Source organism: Orbicella franksi, chromosome 11 (genome assembly GCF_964199315.1).
Source record: "Orbicella franksi chromosome 11, jaOrbFran1.1, whole genome shotgun sequence".
Lineage (NCBI taxonomy): Eukaryota > Metazoa > Cnidaria > Anthozoa > Scleractinia > Merulinidae > Orbicella > Orbicella franksi.
Genome location: NC_138155.1, coordinates 27,800,170 through 27,817,108, shown reverse-complemented (window position 1 = coordinate 27,817,108; position 16,939 = coordinate 27,800,170). Strand labels below are relative to the sequence as shown.

At 39.1% G+C, this 16,939-nt stretch overlaps 2 protein-coding genes across 3 annotated transcripts; both read right to left on the bottom strand.

Moving 5' to 3' along the window:
• Positions 1-64: 64 nt before the first annotated feature.
• Positions 65-14,947, bottom strand: LOC145502258 (QRFP-like peptide receptor). Of its 2 annotated transcripts, none has more exons than XM_081481515.1 (2): positions 14,865-14,947; positions 65-3,011 (listed from the first exon to the last, which is right to left on the bottom strand). In XM_081481515.1, the coding sequence occupies exon 2, from the start codon at positions 2,939-2,941 to the stop codon at positions 1,892-1,894; it is 1,050 nt and encodes a 349-aa protein (XP_081337641.1). In that variant the 5' UTR covers positions 2,942-3,011; positions 14,865-14,947; the 3' UTR covers positions 65-1,891. The 2 variants fall into 2 exon arrangements, with proteins under 2 accessions (XP_081337641.1, XP_081337642.1); XM_081481516.1 differs by lacking the exon at positions 14,865-14,947 and adding an exon at positions 10,089-10,766.
• Positions 14,587-16,661, bottom strand: LOC145502259 (uncharacterized). Its single transcript, XM_081481517.1, has one exon. The coding sequence runs from the start codon at positions 16,344-16,346 to the stop codon at positions 15,561-15,563; it is 786 nt and encodes a 261-aa protein (XP_081337643.1). The 5' UTR covers positions 16,347-16,661; the 3' UTR covers positions 14,587-15,560.
• Positions 16,662-16,939: the final 278 nt, after the last annotated feature.

Here is a 16,939-nt window from a genome sequence, read left to right as displayed (position 1 = left end):
GGCCTAGGAGAAACTAACTGCTCGCGGGGTACACACTCTTGGATTTTCTTCATAAAAACGTATCCTATTTAAAAACATGAAAATGCGCTTTTTTGCATGGCCTTAGGTCAACACTCGAGAACGTTTGGGAGTTTCTCAAAGTTAAAATCGAGCTTAAGGCGTGGGTTAGCGTAAATAGTACTCGACTTTGGAGTTCTCCCAACTAACTTGTACGAGACTTGTAGAAATGAAGCGCCCGTTTTCCCTTGGATCTTAGTCACGGGCTGTTGCATTCGAGGGGAAAAGATTATTGTGATATTCAAGTTACCAAGAAGGGGACGATCACCTTATCAAGTAAGCGGCAAGGGAAATGAATCACAGCTACTAAGTGCGTTTCCAATTCGAAAAAAAAAAAGAAACGCTGTGTTTGGGTGCATGAGAGATTGGATAGCCAGAGAGCGAGAAGTGATTGATAGGTGTCATGTCACTGCGCGCAACGTGGCAGAAGGGGAGCTCACATTCGTTGCAATTACTATACCCTCTACAACAGCTGCCGTGTTGCACGAGGCGTGTTGTGCAGTGTAGATATCGCGCCTAACGCTGCATCAATTCACCTCCAGTTATCGTCACGCAAAGATTAGGTGTCGAGCTTAGCGACACCTAATTAGTAGTCGGTCCACTAGAAATAACTGCTGCGCGCGATATTTGATCACAGTATTCTGTTTATTTCTTTCAAATCTATATTCTCTAAAATGACTCTAATTTGACGATACTTTTGACTATACTATCCTCCAAAACCTCCTCTCCAGGGCGCTGCCCCACCTTTGAAATGAGAAGCACCCTGGGAACGAAGTTGTGGCCTCTACTCAGGCTTCCAGAAGAATGTTCTCACGTGCACATCATGCGAGTCAATCCAACTATCGTAAACAATTTTGAAAACAAACAATCATTAATGCCTGCTAGTTGCACGACAAACCAACTAGATCCCAAAGCAAAAATTTATATTTGCTGAAAAACGCGGTAAAACTGACATGTAACGGATGGAACAGACCCAGGAAAACGTGCAAAGCGCGGGAAAACATGTCAGGCGGTTGAGAGGGCACAGAAGGTTCACAGTTTGACGTCCTTTAGAATCATTCGGATAAAAAGATAGTAGAGCAGTTTTCAACTGAGTGTCGTAAAACCAAAACCAAAGTAATCACTCTAGCCAATCACAAAGAACACGGACAATACAGTGAACCAATCAAAACTCGCGGGAAAAAGAGTGCGAGTGAGTCAGAATTGGTTTTGGTTTTACTTCTGATTGGATGAAAAAGTTGCGCGAATGTTTAAAGCCAATCGTGTAGCGTAGTTGACGCAAAACCAGTTACTTTTCGACAATCAAATGAAAATCTCTTCCGTGATTGGTTAGACAAGCACGGTTCGGCAGTAAAAAAAATCTACGACAGCTTTGCCAGATGCAGCACATTATGAGAGAATGTCAAGACTATGCTGTTGTAATGTAGAACAATCCTACAGCTAAAATATTATCAAAATGTTTGCTTTTCTCGGTTATTAACCGAAATAAACAGATGCCTCTCTTCACGCACTCGAAATAGCTGTTCTCTAGCTTGAGTGACGTCAGAGTTTCGTCTTAAAAATCCCATGTTGATGACGTAGCTCTTCAGTGATAGGTCGCTGATTGGTTTTGGTCGGTTTTGGCCGTTTTGATCTTTGGCGCGTAAGTGAGAACCAATAAGAGGCGCTGAACAGATCTCTGCGGAGCACGTCACCAGACCTCTCACTCGCGGGAAAATCCTCGTCCCGATGGGTCCTTACTCCTCATCCCTCGAGGAATGCAGAGAAAGAAAAGAGGTTGCGTCTCAAGTCCTTCGTCGTTGTATAATCTACTATTCAAGCTATTTCTCTGTTTTCAATACATCTCAAATTGATTTTCTTTTAAGTGTGTGTGATATGTGAATCGGTTTGCAGAGCGGTAGGACCCAGATTTTCGCGTGATCTCTTTGGTAGCATCGCTTCTTCCGCTCCAGTTTCTTGAAGCCATTTGTTGCAGCGCTCTCTGGAAATCCGCTTTAAAAAATGTGAACAAAAACGGATTGAAAAGCGCTGAGCTGACTTTTAGGAAAAAAAGCATCACGTTTACCCACTGCGGGATTCTGGTCATAAGTGAAGTGTCCAAGTCTATTAATAGAGTCAGGAAAAAATACGGGAACCATGCACAGGCGAAACACACCAACATAACAAAGTAAACTATCAATGATCGCTTGACATTGCGTCTTTGTTTCTTCTTCCGCTGCACATTGTTGTTATTCCCTAACGTAGTCAAATTCTGTCTTGACTTTTTGCTCTGTTTCATGATGACATAGATGCGAATGAAGGCTGCAACGGTAACGATGAATGGCACGAACACAAACAGCGAAAGGACCGTTGCGTTGTAGATGAGGTAAATGTTCATTATGTCTGGTGAGGAAATGAGGAGTAGCTGAGCCAGCGATACTGAAATTGCGGTTATCCACACGGAAATCAAAACAGCCGCAATGCGCGGTTTTGTGGCAATGGAGGCGTACTTAAAAGGCGACGAGATCTTCAGGTATCGTTCCATGACAGCAGATGAGAGGTGTAAAATTGTCGAAATAGCTAACCCACGTTGGCAGATGTCCATCGCTATGCATATCGACTCGTTAACTCTTACTACATTACATGATATCACCAGCGGTATCACCAGGACTCCTGCGAGTAAGTCACTCGCCGCTAGACTGAGAAGGAAAAAGTTGGTTTTAGTGCGGAGGTATTTCATGTGCCAAGCCAACACAAATACAAGGCTGTTTGCCAGCGCAATTATAAAGGCAGCCAAACCAAGGAATGAAAAAATCACTTTCATTTCTGTATCGAGTGTAAACCCTTCGTAACTGTCATGTGCCGAGACGTTATATTGCGACAAATTCTTTGTTGTACCAGCCATCTTAATGCTCTATTTTAATCGAGAAGATATTGTCACTGATTGTCTTGTCTCTCCTTTTCTTTCTTGCTAGCTACAAAAGAAATAAGAAAGAAATTGCAGAACTTAGAAAGGTAATCTGATAAACTTGGGAAGTTATATTTATCCTATGCTTTCGATTTCTTAAGGATTTAAGCGGCAACAAGTTTTAACATTGAAAGAAATCTAAGCTTACAACCCTGCTGTATTATTTTAGAAATAATAATCACACATTTGTACCTAGTACTATATTATGTGACGTACTCATTTGTGCACGCGATGCGGACCTATGTCGTTTGTCTCAGTCTGTTCGTGAACCAGTTCTCAGAACCGACAGGTTAATAATACACTTTTAAAAGCACAACGCCTTTCAGTTTTAAACACAAGAAAGTTTCAAGAATAAATTAAAGAAACCGTGAACATTAATTGGGAGAAGCCTGCTATAAATCAGCAAATTCATCATGATAATTTGTCTCTTTCATTTATATTTTTCTGCATGTTTTTTCTGCATTTGCCTGTTATTCTTTAGTTTTCAATTCCGCGTATTTTATTCCTGTTATGTAAGTTACTCTAGGTAACACCTATTGTAAAAACTCGTATATTAACTTTATCAAATTCACTTTAGTAGTAACTGACGATGACAGAAGTTACTGTCGAAACGTGTATTTAAAACTGAAAAGCGTCGTCCTTTTTTAAAGTTTATTAGAAGCCTGGTGCTAACAATACCGTTTGGTAAAACCGACATGTTCCATTTAATCACAGTGCAAGACTGTGTGACTAAGCCTTAATTACACAGGAGGTACTTAGGATTGTTGGCCGCCCTTTCTTTACTCGCGCGAGCTTATGGTATAAAACAAACAAAAGCCTATTGTCAAATTGTCTCATTAGTTCCAATTTCTCGAAAGTGCTTTATAGACTCGACTTGCTCTTTGTATAAAAAAAAAAATTCATTTAACTTCCGAGTCCAACATTTACAAAAAAAAATAACCAAAGCACCTCAGGGAAAGAACTGATTCTAATGGCCAAGTTTTAGTGCAGCGTTTTGTTATTACATATACGATTTTAATAACGTTTAGCAGACTTAATGGCGCTTTACACCTCCCAGTGGAAACCAACAAAATGCTATTAATGCCACAGTGTTTATAAGTGCAGCAAATCCTGGTGTAAACCTTTCTTAATTTCGCTGGCTATATTATGTTTTGCTCCTGTCTAGCTGAGTCGTCGTTGCTAGCAATTTACTCGCTCAATTGGTAAACTTGTGGATTATAACTGTTCGAACTTTGTATAGAGTAACGTTTTCCCAGATTTCACCTACAGTTGCTTATCAGCCTTTGTGAGCATGTCTGTACGTAATTCAAATCGTGTGTTGTTCAATTGGCAGAGTGATGGGAAAACTAGAGCAACGAGACATCACTCCAACACATCATTAAAATAAGGAAGAGCTTGTATGAACATAGGCACAGACGTTCCAGTCAGGTTTGATTCCAACAGATTAGTTCCTTTTCTAAAGAACACAGAATTGACAGCTAACCCTCACCTTCTGTTTTAGAATAAAAACCTTGCTTTCAGTCTTGTCTGTCTTCAAATCAAGACTGCCACCTTAGCTTATGGTAGCGATGAATGCGTCAATTTTCTTGAATTCTAAACTGTTTACTTTGAACAACAGATGGATTAAAATTTTGAAAAAGAAGCATCTCTTGGGAATGCTAAGGAGGTTATGGCATACCATTAAAGACAGCAATAATGCTTTCAGAGTGTATAGTACATTGTCTTTAAAAACTTTTTGTATTTTGTAGTTTCTAACTCTAATGTCTAAATGTACAATTTTCAGTACTGCACATTTCATATACTATCTTTCTCTGTCAAAAGAGGACTAATTCAAATGAGATGAGGCCGGGATGGAAGCGAGGGTCTGGATACGAGTATTTCGGCAGTCTTTACATGCAATTTAAGATAGCGTGGAACATATGCAGTATATTGCGCTTTGACACGACTTTGTGATGGCAATACAATATCTTTTCTTTTACTCTTTTCTCATGCAAACCGCGAATTTCCATTGCTTTGGAACAACAATATAGCTGCCTCAAAATCGCTCTATGAGTATTTTTTACGCAGTTACTGCCTGGTTTCCATGCGACGTTGCATTTCGTCGGTGTGCAGTGCTTAATGGTTACCCCGCGAAACGCAGCGCGCGTGCAACAGGCCCATAACTCCACACGTGACGCGCAACAAAAAGAGGTATGCCTGGGGTCGAGGCAGACGCTGTCAAACTTACAGGTGCACAGAAGCTGTTTTGACACAGTGCAAACAATAATCAACCAGGAAAATTAAATAAAAGCGTCTAACTGTCACAGAATAATTATGGGTGATTGAAACAGTGTTTTGATTTTAAACGATGCCAATATTAAGAACGGAAAGAAATTGGAAACGCCTGTCAGGTTTAATAAAATTCAGTTATATTAAGACACAAGTATTTCGACGTGAATAAACATAATTCAAAGATGAGAGAGAAAGATTTGTACTTATCCTTTTTCTTCAGTTCCTGGAAGGATTTTTTTTTCTCATTTTTCAGAAACCGAAATTTCGACGGTAAAATTCAGACACGACTAAGTAAAGTTCCGTATCATTGCAGTTTACATATTTAAGTAATGAAAAATAATGTTTCGGAAAACGACGTTATAGCAATTGTTTGGTGTACGGTTTTTTCAACGTTATTAAAACAAAAATGGTGAGTAACTAAACAAAAGCGGGGATACCTCTCGTCAGAGAGGATTGGTGTACAAATCATGCAAGTTGACCAACTGTAATAAAGAAGTTGTTATGTTTTGCGCTAGAATTTTCGTATAATTGATTTGAAGACGAAAGCCACCCAACGAAAAGGTGATTGTACTGGGCGAGCGAGAAACTGAGAAACAAGAAGCTGTCGCAAAAAGTAACAACACTCAATGAGGATCTTACGTTTTTTCAGCTGTCTTCGTCGCAAATGATATAAGCTAGATAATAAATTTGTCAAATTACATCAGAGGAAACTTCAATAGAAAATTGTACAATCAATATTTCAGTACTAACCTTCAGTAACTTTCAGTTTTCTAACCTTGCCTGACGAATAGTAAAAAATGCCGTTAAATCAAATAAATTTGCGAGGCTAAATGATGTCTTCCGCAATCATAGGAAACCCTGTGAGTTATCGATCATAACAATGACGATGTCGAATAAAAATTAACACTAATTTTTTGCTGTCAGATCGAAGGATTTAGCGATTAGCACTGCCGGTCAATGTGATTGGTAGCATTCAACCACATGATTGTGGAGGTGAAATGTAATTATTCATTTATGAATTTTTTGTTCAGCCAGGATGATTGTCAAAGCCAGACTTTTCAGTTCAAAGGTTTCCCGAATGTGCTGACGTGTGAAGTGGTAACTTGTCGGGTTAAGAACCTGCTAGAATTGTGTTCTTAACAAGCTTACTCACTTACTTAAAGGAAAGGATCTGATCCAATTTATACCGAGTGAACCAAAACAGTGGTATGGAAAGGCTCTTAGTAATAGCCATAGGACCGAGCGGAGCCATAGTTAGTAGTGCTAACTATGGTGGAGCACAGTGGGCCATTTCCGAGTTACCTGGTGCCTCTGTTTGATACCAAGTCTTCGTGCAAAACCTTTCTTAAGAATATAAGTTTGATTTGCATGAAAATGAACCTGTGGGCGGAACTCATTTTCATATGAATGGTTTCGCACTTAGACTCGTTTTGATACAGAGGCAAAAGGCAACTCCGAAATGGCCTATTCAGGGAGTAAACGCGCGAGTAATTTCAAAATCAGACAAGGGCCCGGCGCGATCGAAGCCGATTTGAAATTACAAGCATGATTACCCCTTGAATTGTACTCTATCTGGTCCAATTACTAATCAATTGTATCAATAACAAATTTCGGGATTAAGAAGTAGTTAAGAACTTCTTTTGAACAAAAAAGCCGGTGTAGCTGTCCGATTATAGGTATCCAATTACAAGATATGTAATTGGGCACCCTGTGATCGCGCGCCAAGTACGTGACAAATAGATGTGCAGAGCACCGATCACAGTCTAGAATTTTGTTATATGATTAAAATGGACTGATAATGATAATATTTAAATATGATTATATCACCTTAATGCTTTTTGTTGTTGTTGTTGATGATGTAAGTTCCGTCCACCTTTAGCATTGCTAGAAAGTTTCATTGCTACCATTAAAATGTCCGATCTTATACTCAAATCAAATCGAATACGATTTCTCTAACTCGTGTTTTAACTACAGGCCTAGTGGTTCGTCTTAACTATAAGCCTAGTAGTGGTTTGTGATCCCCGCGGTGTCCTCTGTAGCATGACGTCAGTGGCAAGGAGTTTTTACACCCCCCCCCCCCGGATAGGAAGCTTGTCCATTCTTCCCAGAATTCTTTCAGCTTCCATTAACAGCTCGCCTGTGCTCATTTATACACCTGGGCGGAGAGATTTAGCGTAAGAGTAAAGTGCTTCACCAAGAACACGTTACATGACCCCGGCAAGGCTTTTAGTCACCGGACCACTCACGCGCGTCGCGCTTACACTAATTACTAACCGCTAATCGCTAACCACTAAACTTGTTTTAAGGTGCCTCACAACAGTTTCCAGCACTTAGATTTGATGGTCGTTATAACCACTCTTTATCAATTGATGTTACAATCACGGTATCAAAAAACTGCCCAATCATTGGTGAACACGTTGTTATCAGTTTTGAAAATTTAAGGTGGCACTAAACCCTACGTACGGAGGTTTTTTAAACTTTGCCAAAAGGTTGCATCTTATCATGCTTATTAAAATTTGATAATATAAAAAAATTCCAAAGTGCGGTTTTTGAATTATAAGCCCCTAAAGCTGTAATAAAGAGTGTTTTTAGCAGGTCATACTGTTGCTATGATAACCTATTGTGTCACGAAAATGACAACAACGTGTTCACCAATGATTGGGCAGTTTTTTGATACCATGATTGAAGCATCAAGCGACAAAGAGTGGTTATAATGACCCATCAAAATCTAAGTGCTGGAAAATGTTTTGAGCCACCTTAAACTGAAACGTAACTGATCTTGTTTTGGGCGTTCTGGCGTTCTCTGTGCTCCGGCGGGTTTTGATCAGTGCATGCTTTGTAGATTACCGCGTAGAAGCAATTCCAGATTATTAAGCATGTTCTACTACTTGTGTAACAAGCTAACTTGGTCCTAACACACGATGTAACATTGCGCACAGCTTTAAGCTGCACCGTGGCAGATACCACTAAAATTATTGCTAAAACATTGCACGTAACAATCTCGAAGTAAATAGCGAAGCAGAAGTTTAAGTGCACAGGACGAGTCAATTTTGTTACACACAAAGTTTCTCGCGCAAAATTTTCATCGCGCGCGTTATTTAAGTTCGCGTCATAGCGCGGCCAGTTTTAATCTCGAGCGTTACTTCGCGTCACCACGAAAAAGAAGGGCGTGTTCCCAGTGTATTACATTAACACTTCTTCTGGCCCTTTCAGGAACTGCTTTATGCCCTGCAAAAACTCAATTAGAAGTTGATGGCTTGAAAAGCTCAACAGTTGATGTTAACGAGTTGCCTCCAAGATTTTGCACAAATATTTCTATCGCGAGATAATTGACAAGGGTGCAGCCATCGTCAACCACCACGCATGGAAATCGAAAGCGAATAATCTAATTGTTTTAGTATACTGATCTACTAGTTGTTCAAAACTTTATCTAAATCCTCTTCACAGACACTTAGAAAACGCAAAGAAGCGGCCACCAGTTCGTTAACAAGCGCGCACTGCTAGGCTACGCACCATCTACAACAGAATAGATAGTGAGTAGCGCAGCAAATCAGAGACGTAGTAGATTTATACTAAAACTTGACAGAAACACGGAAAATGCTTTCTATTTTTTCTAATATTAAACATACTTAGAAATTTCCGGTATTTTTTCGACATGAACTAATTTTGAACATTGCCAGCGAAAAGACTTACACATTATGTGCTAAAGAGATCTTTAAGATTAAAAATTAACCGTTTAAACAATTTGGACAAAAGACTCAAAAACAGTTTTAAAATCCTTTGTTATGAAAATGCTCTTTCAATTAAGTTTGTGTGTTTAATTTCTATGTGTTTAATGTCTCCCTTAAATTAGTCAAATATGGAAGTATGAAAGCGTGGTGAAACCTTTTTTCTTTTAAAACTGGAGAACATAAATTCAGTGCCTTAAAATAAAAGCACAGTGATCCAGATATTCGTTAAACATTTTTTATGCCTCAGTAGATTTTTGAATTCAAGATTATTTTTTTGCGTAAAGAATCGAGTTTTGAAGTGGAGCTCCTGGTGAAATTCAACACCCGAGTGAAAAAAGCAATATCAGGGACCTATTTGTTTCTTTTCGCTCGTCTAGTTCCAGTGAAAGAACCAAGCATTCCATTTGTTAATAGGGTTAAATATTTCTTTCCATCGTTATGTACGACTGTAATTAAATTTCCTGAGCAAAATACACAATGAAGCTCAGTAATTGAGAAATGATGATCACGTTCTGTTTTTCTCAAGAGTAAAGTCGGCGTTATTTGTCGAACTTAGAAGTCAACGCGAAAACTGCGTTAGGCACTATGGGCTTTGTAGTAGAACTAAGAATATGTAAAATGTCTGTTTGGTTGGCAATATATATCTGGGTGATTTTCTGATATATTCTAGTTTCGCCTGTTTTGTTTGTTGCCCAGAGTTACAAATTTGCTTGGTCGTCTTATTTCACATAAGATGGTGAAGAGAGACACATTGCCGGCGGTAATTATGGTGTTTTAGCCTTATTTTAATCAGAAGTTTCTATCATTAGTCAGTGGTCAATTCGCCTTGTAATATTAAAACGGTAAATACGATTTATCTTAGAGTTGAAAATTTTGACCATTTGTTTACATTTGTGGTGGGCGTTTTGTCATTTCGTGTGTGTATGTATTATTAAGCTATGACTGTTTGTCAGTTTTCATTTTGACAGTAGCTAAACTGACCTGCACTGTAAACTCCTGGCTTGTACTGTATCTCTTAAAACCTGTGTCTATACCCTTTAAAAACGTTTTAAAGCATGTTAGGTAGTTAAAACAATTTATACCTGTGTACCAGTGGCGATCAGCAGTTGACACAGCGACATAACATTTCTTGACCAACGTTCACAATTTTTCTCCTCCCCACAAATAATTTACGCCGTTTTTGAAGCTGTTCGTTAGAAAGCCGAGAAGGGAGTTCAGGATATTTACAATGCTAAATACACCCAAAACTTTTACAGATACCCTGATTGGTTTTATGGTGTAAATGCGAAGTGCTGATTGATTCCGAGAAGTGCATTGTTGTCTGAAAGCAGACAGCCTGATTAATATAGCAAAATGAACTTGAGAGGCTTGTGCGTGAATGTCAAGCTTGTCTCCGGAAAAGGCACAAAGAAGTGTATTTTCTTTATAGCTACACTCTGCCATCTTGGCAGCCTTCTGTGTAGAAGTGGCATGGAGGAGACAAACCCGAAACTATACTCATTAATAACAGCCAATCAGATTAGCTCCATTTCGTCATGATGTATTTAGCTGATTGGAAGAACGGACAGATTATGTTACCGTCTCCACTAGATAGTTCCCAGGTGTCCCTCTATTGTTGAAACGCGGTGCGCGTGGAATTCTGTCGGACTAGCTATCAAGCGGCGCGCTCCCTGTTCCGCGCTGTTCTTTGACGAAAGGCAAGTGCGCGCTCCTCGGGAAGCAACGGTAAATTCTTGACGCTTTTTTTGTTAATACACCGGGCGCTTTCCATTCGGCCAAAAAATTTCCGGTTTGAATCCCCACAAATTTCGTGTGGCGAATGAAACCTTATATTCCGAAATTTCTGTGAAAGAGGACAACCACGTGAGTTATACCCAAATGTCCTTTTCATTTGATTTTCTTCCTAAAACGTTTCAAGTACAGTTTCGTACCATTTACCTCCGTTTTGAAACTTCCAGAATATGAAATACGTAAACTTTTGTTCTGCATTCTGCTTTCATTACCATTCCTAAATTTTCGCTGTGAAAACCGTTAGTAATAATCCAGAAAACAAGGACACAGATGGCCTGAAATACATTGCGCTAAATAGAAAATAAAACTGAAGTTTGAAATTCATTTAGGAAACATTTTACGGAAAAGATTCAGGACTGAAGATGCGCCAAAGCAAGTCGCTTTTGATGTTTTTGCCATTTACTTAATTTTGCTCTGGATTGTGACAGTTTCGAAAGAGAATTGATCGAAAACGTACCTAACAATATGAGTCCTTTACTTACTTTCTAGAAGTCGACCTACCCTTAAACAACCTCAAATCTAGTCCACTTTCCTTTCAGCCTGTTCACGCCAACTGATACGAGTTGTTTTCTTTCTGTGAATTGTTGTGACTTCGTTTTTATATTATTTTGCACTATTTAAGTGCCATATTCGGGTGCGTCACATTAACACCTCTGGCAACCATCGTTGTTTTCACTGTCCTGGCAGCATTTATTGGCATCTATCTACCTGCCATCAATGTGGCTTGACCGACATCGCGCAACAATTCATGTAAACGCACGTTTTCCTTCAATAAACCTGAAGAAGGCTGTTGTTGGCCAGCCGAAATACTGCAAAGCAATTACCTCAATCCTTGCAGTATCTTCACATACATGGAAAGATAAATTTAACCTTTAAAATTAATTGGAACGTTTTCAGTTTTGTTTAAGATTGTTTCCATAGCAACGTTAGGAAATGTCCAATCAAGAAGACAGTACACTTGTTTTACAAGATTAAAATTAATTAATTTTCACGCTATGCCCGGGTTGCTAAAGAAACAACTAAGCGTGGAAAACACGATTATTAAATTAAGTATCTTTGTGAAAATTTTGCGCTTAGACTGTCAGTAATCGTTTTTTTTTCTGAACTCCTCTTCGTGTCAGTACAGCCGTCGCTTTCTCAGAGTCGAGTATATGCGTCGCACGTAAAGAGAAAGAAACTTTTGCGGTGTGGGTAGCGCCGGCTTTTCAAGACCAGTTATTTTCTTTCAAATACTTTCTTTTTTTCAATATAACAACTGAACTGACGCTGATTTGAGATTGAGACTTCTTATTATTCAGTCGAAAACTGACGCTCTGAAACAGTATTGTGCACAGCATCAAGTTAAATATTATTATATGCTGCGAGGCTATGTTTAGAGCTAAGTTTAATACGTCACTGACACCAATTGATAAAATAAAGACGTGGTGTCTTCTTCTAGTCGATGCTCTTAGCTTTTGATCTTTGATCAAAAGCTTTGCCAGTTTCAGCCTTAGAGGTTATTAACGAGAAGAGGGTTTTACAGAATGTACAGTTGAATGTACTCAGAAAAATCATTTACACTTTACTCAATAAACCTAGTTTCAGGATTAAACCTTTTCAAAATTTGAAAACATAAACAACAATGATACGGTTTTCTTTGGTCTGTTCTAGGTTCTCACAGATTGGCTAAATAAACGCATCAACTAAAAATAAAATGAACATTATTGTAAGCTTTACTTGAATTTTACAAACGTAACGTGAAGAAGTGGGTTGCAAACTTACGACACTTATATGTTACAATATTGATACTTTTATACCTCTAAATTTAATTAGTTTATTAACTACTAAACATTTTAAAGTCTTTTTTTGAGTAACAAAGTCGGAAACCGCTCTTGTCTCTCGAGTAACTTGTACTTGTTCAGTTTCTGCGAGTAAACGTTAATTACAAAGGACATTGACTTCTCAAGAGACCGTGCAGCAAAGCGTGGGAAACTTTGGCAAGATGTATAATTAAATCTGTATCTCACATCTTGTCTAACAAAATTTGCTTGGGATTATTCCTTTTAAAGTGAACGTTGACATGGCAGTTTTCTGAAACCTTCCCTAGTTGACAGGAGTCCTGTAGTTAATCATTATGATGTGGTCCCTAGCTTAAAGAGTCAACATGCTCGCGAAATAGATGACTCGTAATTCCTTCTAACATCAGCTGGAAAGAAAGTGTTTTATACAGACTGGGTAAATTCTTGTTCATTGATCTCTTCTCATTCTGTACGGAGATGACTATCGTTAGAGTTAAGATATACAAAGCGTTCATGAGAAGTATACTACTTATCTCTTGGGTGAAAGTAGCCACCAAAAGCCTGCTACGTTTTTGACGTACGTGCGTTCGTTATCTGCGAAAACTATGTGTAGTAATGATATGCAGTGCAATACAAGGGAGAGGAAACGAAAATCATAAACTGGAGTTTGTTTTGCTTTGCGCATTACACGAGTGCCACAGAGTTCTTATTTTGAGCTTTTTTACCCGCCATTACAGGCCCTTCCTGTGATGTTTTCGTTAACCAGAAAGCAAACCAATAAAGCAGCATAAATGCTGGCTATGAGCACTGGGCTTATACAGCTTCGTAAAAGGTTTTGGATGGAACTGATAACTGGGTTTGATTATATATCGGGAGGTTTATAAGGGAGATTTTGTTTAGAAATTAAATTAAATTGCTAACAGGACATGACTTAGAATTTCTGATGAGAGATATATAGAAAGGAAACCACTGATCAAACGTTTTGATCTGCACTCTAGTTCCAAACTTATTCAGGGTCTATCTCTGTTAAAGCTCTATAAGGACGTTTGTAAATTAAAAAAGAAAAGTTGAGCGATTAAGGGCTTTTATCTAGATGGGGCTAGAATAGAACTGTATGTCTTTTCCTCAGCTGACAGATTGGCCTTGAACGGTCTTGAAACGGACCTGGATGGGGACTATAACCGCCATTTTACGATATTTTAACAGGCCTAGCTTACAAACACAAACCCCGTGCCCCTTATCATCGTAACAACAACTGTTACTCTGTTCTTCTCCGTCATTATATGAACCACCACCATCCCCGCAGGAGTTAGTTTCGTTACCTCCACTAGTACCCCCTGAGTAGCTGCCTCCACCTCCAGCACCCCCTCCATTTCCGTAACATCCTCCACCACCACCGAACCCTCCTGTAGCATTATTTAATAATGACCTTCCCTCCACTCCACCCTGGAGGAATCCTTGCCCGCCTTCTCCACCTCTTCCATATAGTCCACCCTAGTCGAACGAACTTCGTCCTCTTTTCAGGAATCCCCTACCACCTCCTCCTGGGGAGAAAGGAAGCATGCTGTTAACGCTGTCAATCATATCCTGTTGCTAGGCAAATATTGCAGTTACTCTGATAAATGCCTGAATAACAGGCCTTCTCTCGCCTTTGTTGCAGCCGCCCTGCAACACAGGTTAGCCTTCTCTTCGAGGTTTTGTTTTTGATTGCTGCATCATAACCTTTATGTTCACGATAATCATTACCGTTTTCGTTTACAAAAGCTTTTGCAACCCTGTATGTATTTATGGTCATGCAAATGAAGCTAGTTGTTGTTGTTGTTGTTGTTGTTTATGTTGTTTCTAACGCAGAGGAGAGAGCGTGTAAAGGAAATTGAGCCACATATTGCTAGGAAAAGAGACAGGCTTTCTTATTGCTTATCTAGCAAATTACAGGTAACTGGTCGGTTGCATCTAATTAAGAGGAGCGAGCGCTTATTTGTTTTTTGTTGTTGTTGTTGTTGTTGTTTTTCATCCGTTTAAGTGTATGATAAAAAACTGAACGTTAGCGCTATGAATTCTCTTGCGATATCAGTGTATTTTTGCTTAAAAAGGTAGTTAATGAGATGAAGAAAATAGTAAACTACTTTAAGGTTCTAACCCTTATTGTTATTTCGGGCCGCAGTTTTGCTCTCGTCTCGGTTTCCGCGCGGTTAGAATGCACTAAACGTTTTGCTCATGCAGGAAAACTAGCTTTGAGCTAACTATGATCTAGTGACATTTTAAGTTTGGTTGCGGATAACCACTGACCTGAAAAACCACTGTCGGCAGTATTTGGTGGCTTGCCATTACTCCCCCAGTCCAAGCACTTCCACAACAGGCAGCAAACCCTGAATTCCCGGATGTATTGCGTGACAGTTGGTATTCAGAGCGCTCAGTGTTTGTCTTCCTCCACCTCCCCCGGCTATTATCAATGGGGTGTTATTAGAGTGTACGACAAAAGTAACCCTCCTCTCCCCCGCCAGAAGCTGACAATGTGGTCACGCCTCCTTCTTGGCTAACTAAAGTTTTCAGGATTTCGCCTTTCTTGAATTTAAAGGTGCCAACCATTCGTGCGCCATAACCACGAATTTCTGGATTAATTTAAAGAACGCCGCTTTAATATTTCTAGAGTTATTCTCGATTGAGTGATGTACTGTTTTAGTGGAACCACCTATGACGTCATCATTTTCCTCATTTGCATAATACAAAAACGTAAATATCTCTAAAACGAAAAAGATATTCCAAAAAAGAAAATGCCATTCTTTACTTTGAAAGGCCTTTCAAATAAGCAGCAATTATTTTTTTACTTCATGGGCACTTAAGAGCAGGAATAAATTTTGAGAAACAATATGAGGGCGGTTAAATGCATGAAGTGTTTTTCTGTTTTGTTCCGTCTTTTACTTAGACCACTGCAGCCTTAGCGATCCCAAAGCAACTCTTCTGTGCATGGGCTTCCAATATTATCTAGCTTGCAGAGCGAATTCTGTCTCTCCTTAGTTCTTCAAGTTTCATTTTCACACCTTCAGTTACGGCATTTATTTCTTGAAAATCTTCCAACGTTTTATACATTTCCACTTTTAGCTTGGACAACTCCCTTTCTATAACGTCAAAATTGCCATGTTCCAGCGAAGTGATACCTTTGGATTTCTTCGTAGCTATTTCGTGAATATTCGGTAATGACTCGTTGAAGCTCGGTGGATCTCGTGACAGTGTCACAGCTGTGTTATTGTTAGTGAGCACTTCATTGTTTATATCCGAAGAAAAATTGGAAAGTCGCGTGGGTCTCTTTTGTCTCGGTAAATCCGCCGTTGATATTTTTCCTTGCTCAATATTATCAATGCCATTCCTCAAAAAAGACTGCGTTGTTCCAAATTTCCGACTTCTTTCGCTCGCATCTGGTATATTGCCCTCGTTGTTTTTCTCCCCTAACAGATGCTGCTGTTCAGTTGTTTTTTTCGTAGTTTCCTGAGAGATCTTTCGTGGAATTGATGTTTTTCTCCCCTCTTGAGTCTTTGACCCTTTACCAGTAGTTTCTGGATCAGACTCACTGTTACTAGAATCCGATTTTAGCTTCGTGTTGGTTGCTAACGCGAATGCCAGTCTCTGGCGCAATAACTTGGCAGTTTTTCCTTGACCAGTTAATGATATTTTCTGAGGAGTCTCCTGCTTGCCTTTTTTCACGTCCGTATTAGAGGAAACACTGTCTCCTTCACCGCTTACTCGCCGTGGAATTCTACTCGAACTCTGCATCTTCCCCTTAGTGCGTTTCACTTCGTTTGTGGCATTTCTGAAGCTAATCTGTTCTTGATTACGTTTTCTAGAATCATTGATCAACGACAACCCATATGCATCAATTCAGTTAATCAACTTCAAAATAATATTTACCTTTATAAAGCTCGGTTTGAAACAAGGAAATGAAAGATGACTGACTGTTGTTTTGTTTTTGCGCCTGCAGTATAGCACGACTGAAATTCTAGAAGATAAAAACAACTCAACACTTCACTATTATTAGACATGATCTTTATTTTGACTTCCTTTCTGTATTGCGTGATGTTCTGAGACATGCTAAAAGCCTAGCTTAACTTCCTGAGCATAGATGTTTAAATTGAAATGTAACTTTACAAGCGGTTTTTCAGGGGCAAATAATGTATGCCGTATGGCTGAAAAAAATCTGAAAAAGTTCAGACGGGCCATTAAATTTTTTATAACAATCTTCAGATTTCATCTCCAAAATTTCGTCGTAGATTCATTTCACTTCAGTCTCTATTATTTTTATTATGCTGATGTTGTTATTCATAACATTTTTTTTTACTCCATCGTACTTTGTCAATTAACTTTCTCAG

What these genes read in the sequence shown, in the direction of transcription:
- LOC145502258 (XM_081481515.1), bottom strand. Translation starts at nt 2,941, where the DNA reads ATGGCTGGTACAACAAAGAATTTGTCGCAATATAACGTCTCGGCACAT.
- LOC145502259 (XM_081481517.1), bottom strand. Translation starts at nt 16,346, where the DNA reads ATGCAGAGTTCGAGTAGAATTCCACGGCGAGTAAGCGGTGAAGGAGAC.